Source organism: Lithobates pipiens, unplaced genomic scaffold, assembly GCF_037356315.1.
Source record: "Lithobates pipiens isolate NorthernLeopardFrog02 unplaced genomic scaffold, aLitPip1_a1.2 Scaffold_73, whole genome shotgun sequence".
Classification (NCBI taxonomy): Eukaryota; Metazoa; Chordata; class Amphibia; order Anura; family Ranidae; genus Lithobates; species Lithobates pipiens.
Genome location: NW_027507896.1, coordinates 862,045 through 881,789, shown reverse-complemented (window position 1 = coordinate 881,789; position 19,745 = coordinate 862,045). Strand labels below are relative to the sequence as shown.

General features: G+C 50.5%; 1 protein-coding gene across 1 annotated transcript; it reads left to right on the top strand.

Annotated features, from left to right (window-relative positions):
- Positions 1-495: 495 nt before the first annotated feature.
- On the top strand, positions 496-19,126 carry LOC143959403 (sodium/potassium-transporting ATPase subunit beta-2-like). Its single transcript, XM_077468043.1, has 7 exons — positions 496-716; positions 1,557-1,685; positions 9,769-9,870; positions 13,070-13,263; positions 14,579-14,650; positions 15,912-16,013; positions 17,543-19,126. The coding sequence occupies exons 1-7, from the start codon at positions 518-520 to the stop codon at positions 17,705-17,707; spliced, it is 963 nt and encodes a 320-aa protein (XP_077324169.1). The 5' UTR covers positions 496-517; the 3' UTR covers positions 17,708-19,126.
- Positions 19,127-19,745: the final 619 nt, after the last annotated feature.

Below are 19,745 nucleotides of genomic sequence, written 5' to 3'. Positions count from 1 at the left end.
TGGGGAATAGAGAGCAGTGATGTCATCGCTTACATCATACAGTCTGATAAGGATGGATACATTGTATAATAATGTAATGGAGGAGAGGAGGATACATTGTATAATAATGTAATGGAGGAGAGGAGAGGAGGATACATTGTATAATAATATAATATAATGGAGGAGAGGAGGATGCATTGTATAATAATATGATGGAGGAGAGGAGAGGAGGATGCATTGTATAATATTATGATGGAGGAGAGGAGGATGCATTGTATAATATTATGATGGAGGAGAGGAGAGGAGGATACATTGTATAATAATATGATGGAGGAGAGGAGGATACATTGTATAATATTATGATGGAGGAGAGGAGGATACATTGTATAATAATATGATGGAGGAGAGGAGTATAGTCAGGAGATATAGAGAATAATAGAACATCATAGATGAGGAGAGGAGGACTCTGTGGGGGGGTGGGGGGGGGTGACCCATGATACCAGTCTAACACCTCCGCCCAGGTGAGGGAGGTCAGACTATGAATATTAATGAGGGGGGCGTGTCCCATGAAAGGATTAAAAGTCAGGTGCGGTGCCAGGACCAGAAGCAGAACAGGTCGGGCAAGATGGCAACCCTCACCATGAACAGGTCCTGGAGGAAGGTCTTCGATGAATTTAAGGAGTTTATGTGGAACCCCAAGACTCGGGAATTTATGGGACGCACCGCTAGCAGCTGGGGTAAGAGAAGGGGGGTGAGGGGTATCTATGGGGAGGGGGGGGCGCCATAATATAGATGGGGCAGTGGGGGCAACAGAGGGTGGGAACCCCCATCTACAACATCCTTCTGTCCTATCACTCTTATCATTTGTACAGTATACAGACATCCTCCTCTACAGCCCCCCACATCATCGTTCAGGGGGATCCCCCTCTACACCACCCCACATCCCCATTCAGAGGGATCCTCCTCTACAGCCCCCCACATCACCGTTCAGGGGGATCCTCCTCTATGGCCCCCCACATCACCCTTTAGCGGGATCCTCCTCTACGGCCCCCCACATCACCGTTTCAGGGGGATCCCCCTCTACACCACCCCACATCACAGTTCAGGGGGATCCTCCTCTACAGCCCCCCACATCACCATTCAGGGGGATCCTCCTCTACAGCCCCCCACATCACAGTTCAGGGGGATCCTCCTCTACATCACAGTTCAGGGGATCCTCCTCTACAGCCCCCACATCACAGTTCAGGGGGATCCTCCTCTACAGCACCCCACATCACAGTTCAGGGGGATCCTCCTCTACAGCACCCCACATCACCGTTCAGGGGGATCCTCCTCTACATCACAGTTCAGGGGGATCCTCCCTCTACATCACAGTTCAGGGGGATCCTCCTCTACATCACAGTTCAGGGGGATCCTCCTCTACATCACAGTTCAGGGGGATCCTCCTCTACATCACAGTTCGGGGGGATCCTCCTCTCCATCACAGTTGGGTGGGGCTCTCCCCCCTTGGTATTAGTGAGGTGCTGCTCCACCTCCAGTGAGACCAGATGAATATAATTGCCCCTTTGTCCCCCCAGGGCTGATCATCAGCTTCTATTTGGTGTTCTATGCCGTCCTCTCGGGAATCTTCGCTCTCTGTTTGTATGTGATGCTGCAGACCATCGATCACAATTATCCGAAATATGAAGATCGACTGACATATCCAGGTAAGGGAAACTCCTCATTCATTTCCCATGGGGGATGCCTCTATTTCCAATCCATAGGCGGTGGCCAATGAAAGCTCTCTTCGGTCCTGCTAGTCAGACCCCTTCCCATAGTCCTCATCCTCAGAAACCATCCAAGGTGTCTGGAGAAGGACATTCCACCATAGCACCTCACTGAGAAAACTCTCTCCGGAGCAGGAGATATGGAGAAATATCTGATGTGTCTGCGGGGTGAGGACTCCCATGAGGGCTTTTATGGGTGAAGAGGGTGAGGGCAAGCTGTCCGTCTGTGGGGGATAGTAGGCGAGCCATCAATCTTTGAGAAGAACACGGTGGAGTAGATTAACCATCAGTCTGTGGGGAGGGAGCTGAGAATCTTCGGTCTTTAGGGAGAACATGGTGGAGTAGGCAAACCATCAGTCTTTGGGGAGAATATGGTGGGATAGGCAAACCAGCAGTCATTGGGGAGAACATGGTGGGATAGGCAAACCAGCAGTCTTTGGGGAGAACATGGTGGAGTAGGCAAACCAGCAGTCTTTGGGGAGAATATGGTGGGATAGGCAAACCATCAGTCTTTGGGGAGAATATGGTGGGATAGGCAAACAGTTAGTCAGTGGGGAAGTCATTGTGAATTATCAGTCTTCGGGGAAGACTTGATGGACTAGTCAGATCATCAGTCTTGGGGAGGTCATGGTAGAGTAGTCTATGGAGAGGTCGTTGTGAATCATTGGTCTTTGGGGAAAACTTGATTGAGTAGTCAGATCATCGGTCTTTGGGGAGAATATGGTGGAGTAGGCAAACCGTCAGTCTTTGGGGAGAATATGGTGGGAGTTAGTCGTTAGTCTGTGGGGAAGTCATTGTGAATTATTGGTCTTCAGAGAAGACCTGATGGACTAGTCAGACCATAAGTCTTTTGGGAGGTCATTGTGAATCATCAGTCTTTGTGGAGAACATGATGGAGTAGTCAAACCATCAGTCTGTGGAGAGGTTGTTGTGAATCATCGGTCTTTGGGGAAAACTTGATGGAGTAGTCAGATCATCGGTCTTTGGGGAAGTCATTGTGAATCATCAGTCTTTGTGGAGAAAATGGTGGAGTAGTTGAGCAATTAGTCTTTGGGGAGGACATGGTAGAGTAGGCAAACTGTCAGTCTGTGGGGAGGTCATTTTGAATCATCAGTCTTTGGGGAGAACATGGTGGAGTATTTGAACCATTAGCCTTTGGGGAGAACATGGTGTAGGATTTGAACCATTAGCCTTTGGGGAGAACCTGGTGGAGTATTTGAACCATTAGCCTTTGGGGAGAACCTGGTGGAGTATTTGAACCATTAGCCTTTGGGAAGGACATGATGGAATAGGCAAACCGTCAGTCTTTGGGGAGAACCTGGTGGAGGATTTGAACCATTAGCCTTTGGGGAGAACCTGGTGGAGTATTTGAACCATTAGCCTTTGGGGAGAACCTGGTGGAGGATTTTAACCATTAGCCTTTGGGGAGAACCTGGTGTAGGATTTGAACCATTAGCCTTTGGGGAGAACATGGTGGAGGATTTGAACCATTAGCCTTTGGGGAGAACATGGTGTAGGATTTGAACCATTAGCCTTTGGGGAGAACCTGGTGGAGTATTTGAACCATTAGCCTTTGGGGAGAACATGGTGGAGGATTTGAACCATTAGCCTTTGGGGAGAGCATGGTGGAGGATTTGAACCATTAGCCTTTGGGGAGAACATGGTGGAGGATTTGAACCATTAGCCTTTGGGGAGAACATGGTGGAGGATTTGAACCATTAGCCTTTGGGGAGAGCATGGTGGAGTATTTGAACCATTAGCCTTTGGGAAGGACATGGTGGAATAGGCAAACCGTCAGTCTTTGGGGAAAACATTGTGGAGTGGTTGAGCTGTTAAACTTTGAGAGAAAAAGAATGGAGCGGGGAAGCTGTCAGTCTTTGCAGAAGTCATGGTGAAGTGGGCAAGCTGGTCATTTTTTTTTCTGAAGAACATGGTGAAGTGTATGAACAGCAAGTCTGTCTTTGGCAGAACATGGTGGAGTAGACCATCAGTCAGTCTGTGGGGAGGTCGTGATGCACGGGGGGGAACCCTCAGTCTGTCTTTGGGGAGAACATGGTGGAGTAGACCATCAGTCAGTCTGTGGGGAGGTCGTGATGCACGGGGGGGAACCCTCAGTCTGTCTTTGGGGAGAACATGGTGGAGTAGACCATCAGTCAGGTCTGTGGGGAGGTCGTGATGCACGGGGGGGAACCCTCAGTCTGTCATTGGGCAGAACATGGTGGAGTAGACCATCAGTCAGTCTGTGGGGAGGTCGTGATGCACGGGGGGGAACCCTCAGTCTGTCATTGGGCAGAACATGGTGGAGTAGACATCAGTCAGTCTGTGGGGAGGGTGTGATGCACGGGGGGAACCCTCAGTCTGTCTTTGAGGAGAACATGGTGGAGTAGACCATCAGTCAGTCTGTGGGGAGGTCGTGATGCACGGGGGGAACCCTCAGTCTGTCTTTGGGGAGAACATGGTGGAGTAGACCATCAGTCAGTCTGTGGGGAGGGTGTGATGCACGGGGGGAACCCTCAGTCTGTCTTTGAGGAGAACATGGTGGAGTAGACCATCAGTCAGTCTGTGGGGAGGTCGTGATGCACGGGGGGAACCCTCAGTCTGTCTTTGGGGAGAACATGGTGGAGTAGACCATCAGTCAGTCTGTGGGGAGGTCGTGATGCACGGGGGGGAACCCTCAGTCTGTCTTTGGGGGAGAACATGGTGGAGTAGACCATCAGTCAGTCTGTGGGGGAGGTCGTGATGCACGGGGGGAACCCTCAGTCTGTCTTTGGGGAGAACATGGTGGAGTAGACCATCAGTCAGTCTGTGGGGAGGTCGTGATGCACGGGGGGAACCCTCAGTCTGTCTTTGGGGAGAACATGGTGGAGTAGACCATCAGTCAGTCTGTGGGGAGGTCGTGATGCACGGGGGGGAACCCTCAGTCTGTCTTTGGGGAGAACATGGTGGAGTAGACCATCAGTCAGTCTGTGGGGAGGTCGTGATGCACGGGGGAACCCTCAGTCTGTCTTTGGGGAGAACATGGTGGAGTAGACCATCAGTCAGTCTGTGGGGAGGTCGTGATGCACGGGGGGGAACCCTCAGTCTGTCTTTGGGGAGAACATGGTGGAGTAGACCATCAGTCAGTCTGTGGGGAGGTCGTGATGCACGGGGGGAACCCTCAGTCTGTCTTTGGGGAGAACATGGTGGAGTAGACCATCAGTCAGTCTGTGGGGAGGTCGTGATGCACGGGGGGAACCCTCAGTCTGTCTTTGGGGAGAACATGGTGGAGTAGACCATCAGTCAGTCTGTGGGGAGGTCGTGATGCACGGGGGGAACCCTCAGTCTGTCTTTGGGGAGAACATGGTGGAGTAGACCATCAGTCAGTCTGTGGGGAGGTCGTGATGCACGGGGGGAACCCTCAGTCTGTCTTTGGGGGGAACATGGTGGAGTAGACCATCAGTCAGTCTGTGGGGAGGTCGTGATGCACGGGGGGAACCCTCAGTCTGTCTTTGGGGAGAACATGGTGGAGTAGACCATCAGTCAGTCTGTGGGGAGGGTGTGATGCACGGGGGTGGAACCCTCAGTCTGTCTTTGGGGAGAACATGGTGGAGTAGACCATCAGTCAGTCTGTGGGGAGGTCATGATGCACGGGGGGAACCCTCAGTCTGTCATTGGGCAGAACATGGTGGAGTAGACCATCAGTCAGTCTGTGGGGAGGTCGTGATGCACGGGGGCAACCCTCAGTCTGTCTTTGGGGAGAACATGGTGGAGTAGACCATCAGTCAGTCTGTGGGGAGGTTGTGATGCATGGGGGGGAACCCTCGGTCTGTCTTTGGGCAGAACATGGTGGAGTAGACCATCAGTCAGTCTGTGGGGAGGTCGTGATGCACGGGGGCAACCCTCAGTCTGTCTTTGGGGAGAACATGGTGGAGTAGACCATCAGTCAGTCTGTGGGGAGGTTGTGATGCATGGGGGGGAACCCTCAGTCTGTCTTTGGGGAGAACATGGTGGAGTAGACCATCAGTCAGTCTGTGGGGAGGGTGTGATGCACGGGGGGGAAACCTCAGTCTGTCTTTGGGGAGAACATGGTGGAGTAGACCATCAGTCAGTCTGTGGGGAGGTTGTGATGCACGGGGGGGAACCCTCAGTCTGTCTTTAGGGAGAACATGGTGGAGTAGACCATCAGTCAGTCTGTGGGGAGGTTGTGATGCATGGGGGGGAACCCTCAGTCTGTCTTTGGGGAGAACATGGTGGAGTAGACCATCAGTCAGTCTGTGGGGAGGGTGTGATGCACGGGGGGGAAACCTCAGTCTGTCTTTGGGGAGAACATGGTGGAGTAGACCATCAGTCAGTCTGTGGGGAGGTTGTGATGCACGGGGGGAACCCTCAGTCTGTCTTTAGGGAGAACATGGTGGAGTAGACCATCAGTCAGTCTGTGGGGAGGTTGTGATGCACGGGGGGGAACCCTCAGTCTGTCTTTGGGAGAACATGGTGGAGTAGACCATCAGTCAGTCTGTGGGGAGGGTGTGATGCACGGGGGGGAAACCTCAGTCTGTCTTTGGGGAGAACATGGTGGAGTAGACCATCAGTCAGTCTGTGGGGAGGTTGTGATGCACGGGGGGGAACCCCTCAGTCTGTCTTTAGGGAGAACATGGTGGAGTAGACCATCAGTCAGTCTGTGGGGAGGTTGTGATGCACGGGGGGGAACCCTCAGTCTGTCTTTGGGGAGAACATGGTGGAGTAGACCATCAGTCAGTCTGTGGGGAGGTCGTGATGCACGGGGGGAACCCTCAGTCTGTCTTTGCGGCTGTAATTTTGACATCAGATTTGGATTTAGTTCTAGTCGCAGTCTTCTGACTAAAATGCCATTTTAGTTTTAGGGCCGGTTCACACTGCGGCGCGAGGCGAGGCGACACGGCTCGCCTCGCCTCGCTCCCGCAAGTCGTCCCATTGAGTACAATGGAACCGTTCTGAGAGGAGCGACTCGAGTCGCTCCGACTCAGAAAAAAGGTTCCTGTACTACTTCGGGGCGACTTGCATTGACTTCTATGCAGAAGTCCTCTGCAAGTCGCCGCTGACCCCCCCTGCAAGTCGCGGCGAGGAAGTCGGAGACGCCTCGCCGCGGCTCGCAGTGTGAACCGGCCCTTAGTCCCTATTTTAGTCATCTGAATTGTTTTAGTTGTAATAAAATGTTATCATTTCCAGTCTGAAGGGTTGAACTCGTACTCCAGACACAGATAAATATTTATTTTGTGATATATAACATCTTTATAAATAAAGTTTCACAAACAAAAATATTGCTTTTTGACAAACAGAATTGCAACTTTAAAATATACATATTTTTTTAAAATGTAAACTCTATTGGCTGTAATGGCAACATTAAATATTAGGGGAAAATAAGAAAAACCTTTTTTTTTCTTTTTTTTTTTTTCTTTCAGCAGCCTAGTAGATGCCCCCTACTGACCCTTATGTGGTATTGCAATACATGTATAAAACTTTAATGTGCTATTATTATAGTCTGGGGAGGGGGATGGGGATGTGTGGCCGATCTAGAAAAGGCCCAGCAGAGGGCAGCAAAGAGTGTGAATGAGTGTGATGTGTGGAACTGCATAGGAAAGGGAAAGGATTGGTGGGAGTTGGCGCCTCTCAGCCAATACAGCTTGCAGATAAAGTCAGGGGGCTATAAAGTCAGGGGGTGGGGGCTATAAAGTCAGGGGGGTGGGGGCTATAAAGTCAGGGGGTCGGAGGCTATAAAGTCAGGGGGTCGGAGGCTATAAAGTCAGGGGGTCGGAGGCTATAAAGTCAGGGGGTCGGAGGCTATAAAGTCAGGGGGTCGGAGGTTATAAAGTCAGGGGGTGGGGGCTATAAAGTCAGGGGGTCGGGGGCTATAAAGTCAGGGGGGTGGGGGCTATAAAGTCAGGGGGGGTCGGGGGCTATAAAGTCAGGGAGGTGGGGGCTATAAAGTCAGGGGGTGGGGGCTATAAAGTCAGGGGGTGGGGGGCTATAAAGTGAGGGGGGTCGGGGGCTATAAAGTCAGGGAGGTGGGGGCTATAAAGTCAGGGGGTGGGGGCTATAAAGTCAGGGGGTGGGGGCTATAAAGTCAGGGGTGGGGGCTATAAAGTGAGGGGGGGTCGGGGGCTATAAAGTCAGGGAGGTGGGGGCTATAAAGTCAGGGGGTGGGGGCTATAAAGTCAGGGGGGTGGGGGCTATAAAGTCAGGGGGGTGGGGGCTATAAAGTCAGGGGGTCGGAGGCTATAAAGTCAGGGGGTGGGGGCTATAAAGTCAGGGGTGGGGGCTATGAAGTCAGGGGGGTGGGGGCTATAAAGCCAGGGGGTCGGAGGCTATAAAGTCAGGGGGTCGGGGGCTATAAAGTGGGGGGCGGGGCTTTAACAGACAAGCGGAGCTGCAAAGGAAAGCCGATGTTGGGTGGTAATCGTCCCTCCCTCACATTTTCGTTCCGTTTTCTTTCATTGACGAAAACTGGGCTTGGCTTTCATCATAATTTTTTCGTCAATTGACTTCATTTTCATTTATTTTTTGTTTCGTTTTCGTCACTGAAAACATGCGGCTGACGAGAACTATGACGAAAATATTTTGGTTGATGAAATGAACACTGCTTTGGGTAGAACATGATACAATATATGAATAGGGAGTCCGTGGGGAGGTCTTGGTGCAGTCAGTGGGTGATCTGTCAGTCATTGGGGGAGGACATGGTGGAGTCAACGATCCGTCAGTCTGGGGGGAGGTCATGGTGCACTGGGGGAACCATCAGTATTTGGGGGAGAGGGGGAGGTATCAGTATTTGGGGGAGAGGGGGAGCTCTCAGTCATTGGGGAGAGGGGGAGCTCTCAGTCATTGGGGGAAGGGGGAGCTCTCAGTCATTGGGGGAAGGGGGAGCTCTCAGTCATTGGGGGAAGGGGGAGCTCTCAGTCATTGGGGGGAGGGGGAGCTCTCAGTCATTGGGGGAAGGGGGAGCTCTCAGTCATTGGGGGAAGGGGGAGCTCTCAGTCATTGGGGAGAGGGGGAGCTCTCAGTCATTGGGGGAAGGGGGAGCTCTCAGTCATTGGGGAGAGGGGGAGCTCTCAGTCATTGGGGGAAGGGGGAGCTCTCAGTCATTGGGGGAAGGGGAGCTCTCAGTCATTGGGGGAGAGGGGGAGCTCTCAGTCATTGGGGAGAGGGGGAGCTCTCAGTCATTGGGGGAAGGGGGAGCTCTCAGTCATTGGGGAGAGGGGAGCTCTCAGTCATTGGGGAGAGGGGGAGCTCTCAGTCATTGGGGGAAGGGGGAGCTCTCAGTCATTGGGGGAGAGGGGGAGCTCTCAGGGGGAGAGGGGGGAGCTCTCAGTCATTGGGGGAAGGGGGGAGCTCTCAGTCATTGGGGGAGAGGGGGAGCTCTCAGTCATTGGGGAAGGGGAGCTCTCAGTCATTGGGGGAGAGGGGGGGCTCTCAGTCATTGGGGGAAGGGGGAGCTCTCAGTCATTGGGGGAGAGGGGGAGCTCTCAGTCATTGGGGGAAGGGGGAGCTCTCAGTCATTGGGGGAGAGGGGGAGCTCTCAGTCATTGGGGGAGAGGGGGAGCTCTCAGGGGGAGAGGGGGAGCTCTCAGTCATTGGGGGAAGGGGGAGCTCTCAGTCATTGGGGGAGAGGGGGAGCTCTCAGTCATTGGGGAGAGGGGGAGCTCTCAGTCATTGGGGGAAGGGGGAGCTCTCAGTCATTGGGGGAAGGGGGAGCTCTCAGTCATTGGGGGAAGGGGGAGCTCTCAGTCATTGGGGGAGAGGGGGAGCTCTCAGTCATTGGGGGAGAGGGGGAGCTCTCAGGGGGAGAGGGGGAGCTCTCAGTCATTGGGGGAAGGGGGAGCTCTCAGTCATTGGGGGAGAGGGGGAGCTCTCAGTCATTGGGGAAGGGGGAGCTCTCAGTCATTGGGGGAGAGGGGGAGCTCTCAGTCATTGGGGGAAGGGGGAGCTCTCAGTCATTGGAGAAAACACAGGAGTTGGCATACCATCTGAACATTTTTTCTTGTATTCATATGTGTGACCTCTCTCCTTGCAGGGTTAATGATAAAACCCAACATAAGCTCCCTACAGATCACGTTTAATGGACAAAACCAAACCTGGCAGACGTATGTTGACAGCATCAATACTGCACTGAAAGGTGAGTCCACAAAGATCTCTTCTAATTCATCTGTCTCCTTCCACCACCTACCACTGATATGTATTGCCCTCTGGCACCCAAAGTCTGTCACCAGCGCCCATCCCCAGGTCCATCTGTCATATCTCCCCAGAATCTTCAATTCATATCTATCTTCACCATCACCCCCCATGTCTGTCCCCTCACCTCATCCAATGTCTCCACACCTCCCAGTATCATCCAGTGCGTTCCAATATCTTCTGAAAATGTCTGTTCTCTTACCATTCCTAATGACCACCATCTTCCTATCAGATGATTGATCTCCCTCCATCCCTCTTTATCCAATATTTCCTCAATCAGCCATCCTCCACATCTCTCAACATTATCTAAACCAACCCATGACATCTGACCCCTCTCATCATTGGTTATCACCAACCTCACACCGCCTCTCCAGACACCTGATCTCCAACCCTCTACCCAACCCCAACCTCAACCCATGACATCTGACCTCTCTCATCATTGGTTATCACCGACCTCACACCACTCTCCAGACACCTTATCTCCAACCCTCTACCCAACCTCAACCCATGACATCTGACCTCTCTCATCATTGGTTATCACCGACCTCCCACCGCTCTCCAGACACCTGATCTCCAACCCTCTACCCAACCTCAACCCATGACATCTGACCTCTCTCATCATTGGTTATGACCGACCTCACACCACTCTCCAGACACCTGATCTCCAACCCTCTACCCAACCTCAGCCCATGACATCTGACCCCTCTCATCATTGGTTATCACCGACCTCACACCGCTATCCAGACACCTGATCTCCAACCCTCTGTCCAACCTCAACCCATGACATCTGACCTCTCTCATCATTGGTTATCACTGACCTCACACCACTCTCCAGACACCCGATCTCCAACCCTCTGCCCAACCCCAACCCATGACATCTGACCTCTCTCATCATTGGTTATCACCTACCTCACACCGCTCTCCAGACACCTGATCTCCAACCCTCTACCCAACCTCAACCCATGACATCTGACCTCTCTCATCATTGGTTATCACTGACCTCACACCACTCTCCAGACACCTGATTTCCAACCCTCTGTCCAACCTCAACCCATGACATCTGACCTCTCTCATCATTGGTTATCACTGACCTCACACCACTCTCCAGACACCTGATTTCCAACCCTCTGTCCAACCTCAACCCATGACATCTGACCTCTCTCATCATTGGTTATCACCGACCTCACACCACTCTCCGGACACCTTATCTCCAAGCCTCTGCCCAACCTCAACCCATGACATCTGACCTCTTTCATCATTGGTTATCACCTACCTCACACCGCTCTCCAGACACCTTATCTCCAACCCTCTACCCAACCTCAACCCATGACATCTGACCTCTCTCATCATTGGTTATCACTGACCTCACACCACTCTCCAGACACCTGATCTCCAACCCTCTGTCCAACCTCAACCTCAACCCATGACATCTGACCTCTCTCATCATTGGTTATCACCGACCTCACACCACTCTCCAGACACCTGATCTCCAACCCTCTGTCCAACCTCAACCTCAACCCATGACATCTGACCTCTCTCATCATTGGTTATCACCGACCTCACACCACTCTCCAGACACCTGATCTCCAACCCTCTACCCAACCTCAACCCATGACATCTGACCTCTCTCATCATTGGTTATCACCGACCTCACACCACTCTCCAGATACCTGATCTCCAACCCTCTGTCCAACCTCAACCCATGACATCTGACCTCTTTCATCATTGATTATGACCTACTTCACACCGCTGTACACACACCCGATCTCCAACCCTCTACCCAACCTCACCCCATGACATCTGACCTCTCTCATCATTGGTTATCACTGACCTCACACCACTCTCCAGATACCTGATCTCCAACCCTCTGTCCAACCTCACCCCATGACATCTGACCTCTCTCATCATTGGTTATCACTGACCTCACACCACTCTCCAGATACCTGATCTCCAACCCTCTGTCCAACCTCAACCCATGACATCTGATCTCTCTCATAATTGATTATCACCTACTTCACACCGCTGTACACATGCCTGATTTCCAACCCTCTACCCAACCTCAACCCATGTCATCTGACCTCTCTCATCATTGGTTATCACTGACCTCACACCGCTCTCCAGACATTTGATCACCAACCCTCTGCCCAACCTAAACCCATGACATCTGACCCCTCTCATGATTGGTTATCACTGACCTCACACCACTCTCCAGACATTTGATCACCAACCCTCTGTCCAACCTCAACCCCAACCCATGACATCCAACCTCTCTCACCATTGGTTATCACCTACATCACACCACTCTCCAGATGCCTGATTTCCAACCCTCTACCCAACCTCAGCCCATGACATCTGACCTCTTTCATCATTGGTTATCACCGACCTCACACCACTCTGCAGACACCTGATCTCCAACCCTCTGTCCAACCACAACCCATGACATCTGACCCCTCTCATGATTGGTTATCACCGACCTCACACCACTCTCCAGATACCTGATCTCCAACCCTCTGGCCAGCCTCAACCCATGACATCTGACCTCTCTCATTAGTGGTTATCACCGACCTCACACCACTCTCCAGCCACCTGATCTCCAACCCTCTGTTCAACCTCAACCCATGACATCTGACCCCTCTTGCCATTGGTTATCACCAATCTCACACCACTCTCCAGACACCTAATCTCCAACCCTCTGTCCAACCTCAACCCATGACATCTGACCCCTCTCATCAGTGGTTATCACCAACCTCACACCACTCTCCAGACACCTGATCTCCAACCCTCTGCCCAACCTAAACCCATGACATCTGACCTCTCTCATTAGTGGTTGTCACCAACCTCACACCACTCTTCCGACACCTGATCTCCAACCCTCTGCCCAACGCACACTGTGCCCAACTTCTGTCCATATTACCTACCTCTGATACTTAGGTCCTCCATCCATCCTTCCACATCATCTACATCCAGCTCCATCCCCCTTCCCTCAGAGGCATCTTCCTCTTATCGTCCCTCTAACATGTCTATCCCCGGGCCCTCCATCCGCTGCCATCACCAAGATATTTAATGAAAGTCTAGGTCAAATCTAATGTACCATCTTTCTGAAGAACCTTCCTGCTGTGACACTATCTCCTTCTCTCCTGCAGAATATAACCAATCCACCCAGCAGCAAAAGGGCATCGACTGCCCATTTCAAGGCTACTTCAGACAGGACAACATTACCACTGACAAGCTGGCTTGTCAGTTCACCCGGGAACTGCTGGGTAACTGCTCTGGGCTCGATGATGCCTCCTATGGATACGCCAATGGAACGCCATGTGTGCTCATCAAAATGAACCGGGTGAGGCATCTGGGGGGGATGTACCATATATTGAACCACCCTAAAATCTCTGTACACCAATTCATCTCCATCTCTGTACATACCCCTCCATCTCCATACATTATCCTCCACTTCTGCACGTTACCTCCATCTCTATAAGTGACCCTCCATCTCTCTTTATATTACCCCATCTCTATAAGTGACCCTCCATCTCTCTATATATTACCCCATCTCTCTATATATTACCCCATCTCTCTATGTTACCCTCCATCTCTCTATATATTACCCCATCGCTATAAGTGACCCTCCATCTCTCTATATATTACCCCATCGCTATAAGTGACCCTCCATCTCTCTATATATTACCCCATCTCTATAAGTGACCCTCCATCTCTCTATATATTACCCCATCTCTCTATGTTACCCTCCATCTCTCTATATATTACCCCATCTCTATAAGTGACCCTCCATCTCTCTTTATATTACCCCATCTCTATAAGTGACCCTCCATCTCTCTATATATTACCCCATCTCTCTATGTTACCCTCCATCTCTCTATATATTACCCCATCTCTATAAGTGACCCTCCATCTCTCTATATATTACCCCATCTCTCTATATATTACCCCATCTCTCTAAGTGACCCTCCATCTCTCTATATATTACCCCATCTCTATAAGTGACCCTCCATCTCTCTATATATTACCCCATCTCTCTATATATTACCCCATCTCGCTATGTTACCCTCCATCTCTCTATATATTACCCCATCGCTATAAGTGACCCTCCATCTCTCTATATATTACCCCATCTCTATAAGTGACCCTCCATCTCTCTATATATTACCCCATCTCTCTATGTTACCCTCCATCTCTTTATATATTACCCCATCTCTCTATGTTACCCTCCATCTCTCTATATATTACCCCATCTCTCTATGTTACCCTCCATCTCTCTATATATTACCCCATCTCTATAAGTGACCCTCCATCTCACTTTATATTACCCCATCTCTATAAGTGACCCTCCATCTCTCTATATATTACCCCATCTCTATAAGTGACCCCCCATCTCTCTATGTTACCCTCCATCTCTCTATATATTGCCCCATCTCTATAAGTGACCCTCCATCTCTCTATATATTACCCCATCTCTCTATGTTACCCTCCATCTCTCTATATATTACCCCATCTCTCTATGTTACCCTCCATCTCTCTGTATGTCGATATTTTACCCCACCTCTCAGTCTTATCACGCTTCTCTATGCGTTAGCCCCCTAACTACACCCTCCTAACAGCAGATTGTTGGTGCTCATCGTTCTTCTCCATTACGGCAGGTGATACATTTCTTGCCAGAAGTCATCCCGAGCCTCTCCAACACCTCCATCACCATCACCTGTACCGGCAAGGTGAGTACCTGGTGGGCTCACTGTGGTCTGTTATCTCTCTTTATTCTCCTCAGAAGATGAAACTCACTGTAAATGGGACCGTGAGAGGTGGAGCCCATAGGGGGCACCATAGGCTCCTCATTTATACACCCATAGCCAACCCTTCCATGACATAAGGACATAAAGACTGCACACCCCCATTATATACAATACAAGTAGATCTGATAGTGGGTGGCAGACATGCATGGTATATCTGGGTAAAGATGGAGCCTATGGAAGGTCTAGACATAGAGCAACCCTACAAGACATTTCCAGACCTAAACATACTTTTACATCATAAATATCCATACGATATATATGTGTATATACAGTGTCTGGAAAAAGCATATATACCATGGACCTCTTGGCTGCTTCTCTGATGAATGCTCTCCTTGCCCGGCCCGGTCAGTTTAGGTGGACGGCCAGGTCTTGGTAGGTTTGCAGTTGTGCCATACTCCTTTCCATTTTCCGATGATGGATTGAACAGAGCTCCGTGAGATGGTCAAAGCTTGGGAGATAATTTTATAACCTGACCCTGCTATATACTTCTCCCACAACTTTATCCCTGACCTGTCTGGTGTGCTCCTTGGCCTTCATGATGCTGTTTGTTCACTAAGGTTCTCTAACAGACCTCTGAGGGCTTCACAGAACAGCTACATTTATACTGAGATTAAATGACACACAGGTGGACTCTATTTACTAATTAGGGACTTCTGAAGGCTATTGGTTCCTCTAGATTTTATGATAGTATGATATATGATAGGTATGAAATATATATGCTATATGATATATATGATATGTATGATATAGGATATGTATGATGTAAGATATGTATTATATGTATGATATATGATATAGGATACGTCTGATATGTATGCTATATGATGGGTATGATATGTATGATATATGATGGGTATGATATGTATGATACTGTATATGATATGCATGATATAGGATAGTATGATACGGTATATATGTATTAAACTGTATAGGATACGTATGATGCTGTATATGATATATGATATGTATGATACTGTATATGATATGTATGATATGTATGACGTATGATATAGGATACATATGATATAGGATACGTATGATGCTGTATATGATATGTATGATATAGGATACATATGATATAGGATACGTATGATGCTGTATATGATATGTATGATAGGAATAGAGGAATATTATCAATAATTGGGGGATCACCACGGTAACTGATATCTCTCTCCCCTCCCAGAACGACAATCTCCTGGGCAGCAGAGTCTACTTTCCCAGCACCAACCAGAACATGGGCAGCATCGACCTCAAGTACTACCCCTACTATGGGCAATGGGCACAGGTAAGGACCTTCCGCAGGGTGCCGAGGGGGGGGGGGACACCAAACCTTTCCCCGGGTACAGGGCAGTATGAACATCCAGGAATGGGATTGTACAGTCTATTGGGTCCATCCATGTGTTACCCCTCCTATAGAAACTGGGTACAGGTTAGGACCTCCCACAGGGTGCCAGAGGGGGCAGAACACCAAGTCTTAACCCAGGAATAGTGAGGTGGATGGGATTGTACTACCCCTACTATGGAAATAAGGTGCAGGTCAGAACCTTCCGTAGGGTGCCAGAGGGGCGGAACACCAAACCTTACCCCAGGTATAGGGCAGTGTGAACATCTGGAGAAGGGATTGTAGAGTCCGTTGGGTCCATCCATGTACTGCCCCTACTATGGAAATCAGGTGCAGGTAAGAACCTCCTGCTGGGTGCCAGAGGGGCAGAACACCAAACCTTACCCCGGGTATAGGGCAGTGTGAACATCTGGGGATGGGATTATAGAGTCCGTTGGGTCCATCCATGTACTGCCCCTACTATGGAAATCAGGTGCAGGTAAGAACCTCCTGCTGGGTGCCAGAGGGGCAGAACACCAAACCTTACCCCGGGTATAGGGCAGTGTTAACATCTGGGGATGGGATTATAGAGTCCGTTGGGTCCATCCATGTACTGCCCCTACTATGGAAATCCGGTGCAGGTAAGAACCTTCCATGGGATGCCAGAGGGGGCAGAACACCAAACCTTACCCCGGGTATAGGGCGGTGTTAACATCTGGGGATGGAATTGTAGAGTCCATTGGGTCCATCCATGTACTGCCCCTACTATAGAAATCCGGTGCAGGTGAGAACATCCTGCTGGGTGACAGAGGGGTAGTAAACCAAAAATTAACCCAGGTACAGGGGGTGGATGGGATTGTACTACCCCTACTATGGAAATCAGGTGCAGGTAAGGACCTTCCGTAGGGTGCCAGAGGGGCAGAAGACCAAACCTTACCCTTGGTATAGGGCGGTGTTAACATCTGGGGATGGAATTGTAGAGTCCATTGGGTCCATCCATGTACTACCCCTACTATAGAAATCCAGTGCAGGTAAGAACCTTCTGTAGGGTGCCAGAGGGGCAGAACACCAAACCTTACCCTTGGTATAGGGCAGTGTTAAAATCTGGGGATGGAATTGTAGAGTCCATTGGGTCCATCTATGTACACCCCCTACTATGGAAATCCGGTGCAGGTGAGAACGTCCTGCTGGGTGCCAGAGGGGTAGAAAACCAAAACTTACCCCAGGTACAGGGGGTGGATGGGATTGTACTACCCCTACTATGGAAATCAGGTGCAGGTAAGAACCTTCCGTAGGGTGCCAGAGGGGCAGAAGACCAAACCTCACCCCAGGAATAGGGTAGTGTGAACATCTGAGGATATGATTGCACAGTCTGTTGGGTCCACCCCCTCTTCTATAATGTGAAGTGTCTCATATTTTGCCCCAGTCCAGTGTGGAATTGAATTCCCCATCAGATGGTCACTGACTTCTCTCTGCTCTCCCCTCTTCTGCAGCCAAACTACACCCAGCCTTACGTGGCGGTGCAATTCCTGAACCTGACACAAAACATGGACCATAACGTGGAATGCTTGGTGAACGCCGGCAACATCGTCAACAACAACGACCGGGACAAATTCCAGGGACGAGTGTCTTTCACAGTGCGGTCTAACACTAACTAGAGAGAAGACCATCTGATCCCCCACCATAGACTGACAGAGCCAGAAATGGCCAAAAGTCTGGAAGATATTACTGCCTCTTTCCACCCTGCCCATATGTCTGCCTACATGGGCAGACTGCCATGCCCAGAGGGGGGGGCAACAAGACCAAGACTCTGGTGCCATGAGTAATATCCTTCCAGAAACAGCAACCAAACATCATCTACATAACTACCCCCCCCCCCATACATCATCCATACAACTACCATTTTCCCTAACCAAAAAGCCTTCATACAACTACCACCACCCCCGCAGGAGCTGAGGATGAAGGACCAGGTTCTCCATACATGAAGGACAATCTGAACAACTACCACCATAGCCAGCAAAAAGTGTCCAGAGAACTGCCACCACCCCCTCAAAGTGTCCAGACAATTGCCACTGTCCCCTCAAAGTGTCAAGAGAACTGCCACCGTCCCCTCAAAGTGTCCAGACAATTGCCACTGTCCCCTCAAAGTGTCAAGAGAACTGCCACCGTCCCCTCAAAGTGTCCAGACAATTGCCACTGTCCCCTCAAAGTGTCAAGAGAACTGCCACTGTCCCCTCAAAGTGTCAAGAGAACTGCCACTGTCCCCTCAAAGTGTCCAGAGAACTGCCACTGTCCCCTCAAAGTGTCAAGAGAACTGCCACCGTCCCCTCAAAGTGTCCAGACAACTGCCACCGTCCCCTCAAAGTGTCCAGAGAACTGCCACCGTCCCCTCAAAGTGTCCATGGAACAGCCACTGTCCCCTCAAAGTGTCCAGAGAACTGCCACCGTCCCCTCAAAGTGTCCAGAGAACTGCCACCGTCCCCTCAAAGTGTCCAGAGAACTGCCACCGTCCCCTCAAAGTGTCCAGAGAACTGCCACCGTCCCCTCAAAGTGTCCATAGAACTGCCACCGTCCCCTCAAAGTGTCCAGAGAACTGCCACCGTCCCCTCAAAGTGTACAGAGAACGGCCACCGTCCCCTCAAAGTGTCCAGAGAACTGCCACCGTCCCCTCAAAGTGTCCAGAGAACTGCCACTGCCCACTCAAAGTGTCCAGAAAACTGCCACCGTCCCCTCAAAGTGTCCAGAGAACTGCCACCGTCCCCTCAAAGTGTCCAGAGAACTGCCACTGCCCACTCAAAGTGTCCATAAAACTGCCACCGTCCCCTCAAAGTGTCCAGAGAACTGCCGATGTTCCAGAAAGAATGTTGAACTGTTTTTTTTCATTTTTTTAGTTTTAAATTTTTACTAAATGTTTTCAAAAATATAAATCTGTTCACCGTTTCTGTAACCCCCCCCCCCTCGACCCCCCACACTGTGCCCCTGTACTGTATATAACGATGTGTATATAATATATTTAATGTGAAGTGATTGTGGCCTCTCCGGCCCGCGTACATCAATAAAAAGTCGGTGAATTTCTACTCTCACTTTCATGGTATGTCGGGGGAATGAGATGAGATGGGGAAGGGGGGTCAATGATCTTCTCTGAGTGGGTGAATGTTACATTCAGATGACTCACTGGGGCCCCGGGGCCCCCACCACACCCAACCATAGTGGGAAATAAGGGGGTGGCCATTGCTTCTAATCTTTTCAATGTGCCACTTCCCTGGCTGCTTCAGGCTCCGGCACCTTTCTGTTTAAGGACCAGAACAAGCCTGCAGACCATGAGGAACCCCTCAGTCCCAGCATGGCAGCCAGGGAAGTGGCATTTCCAGTGGAGCTCCACAATGGCATCTGCCATACTTCTTCAATAGAGGTCTCAGCTTTGTATCTCTATCCAACCAATCAGCTGACTCACATCACAACAAGTGGGCCACAAATCCAGAGAGTACCTTCATATCACCCTCATCCTGTCCTCCCTAGACCCCTGAGGTCCTCCAGTGTCCCGTCACTCAGAAGAACTTCCCGAGAACTCAGAGATATCTGTTAACACATGGGAAATCCAGAGAGTACCTTCATATCATCCTCATCCTATCCTCCCCAGACCCCCGAGGTCCTCCAGTGTCCCGTCACTCAGAAGAACTTCCCGAGAACTCAGCG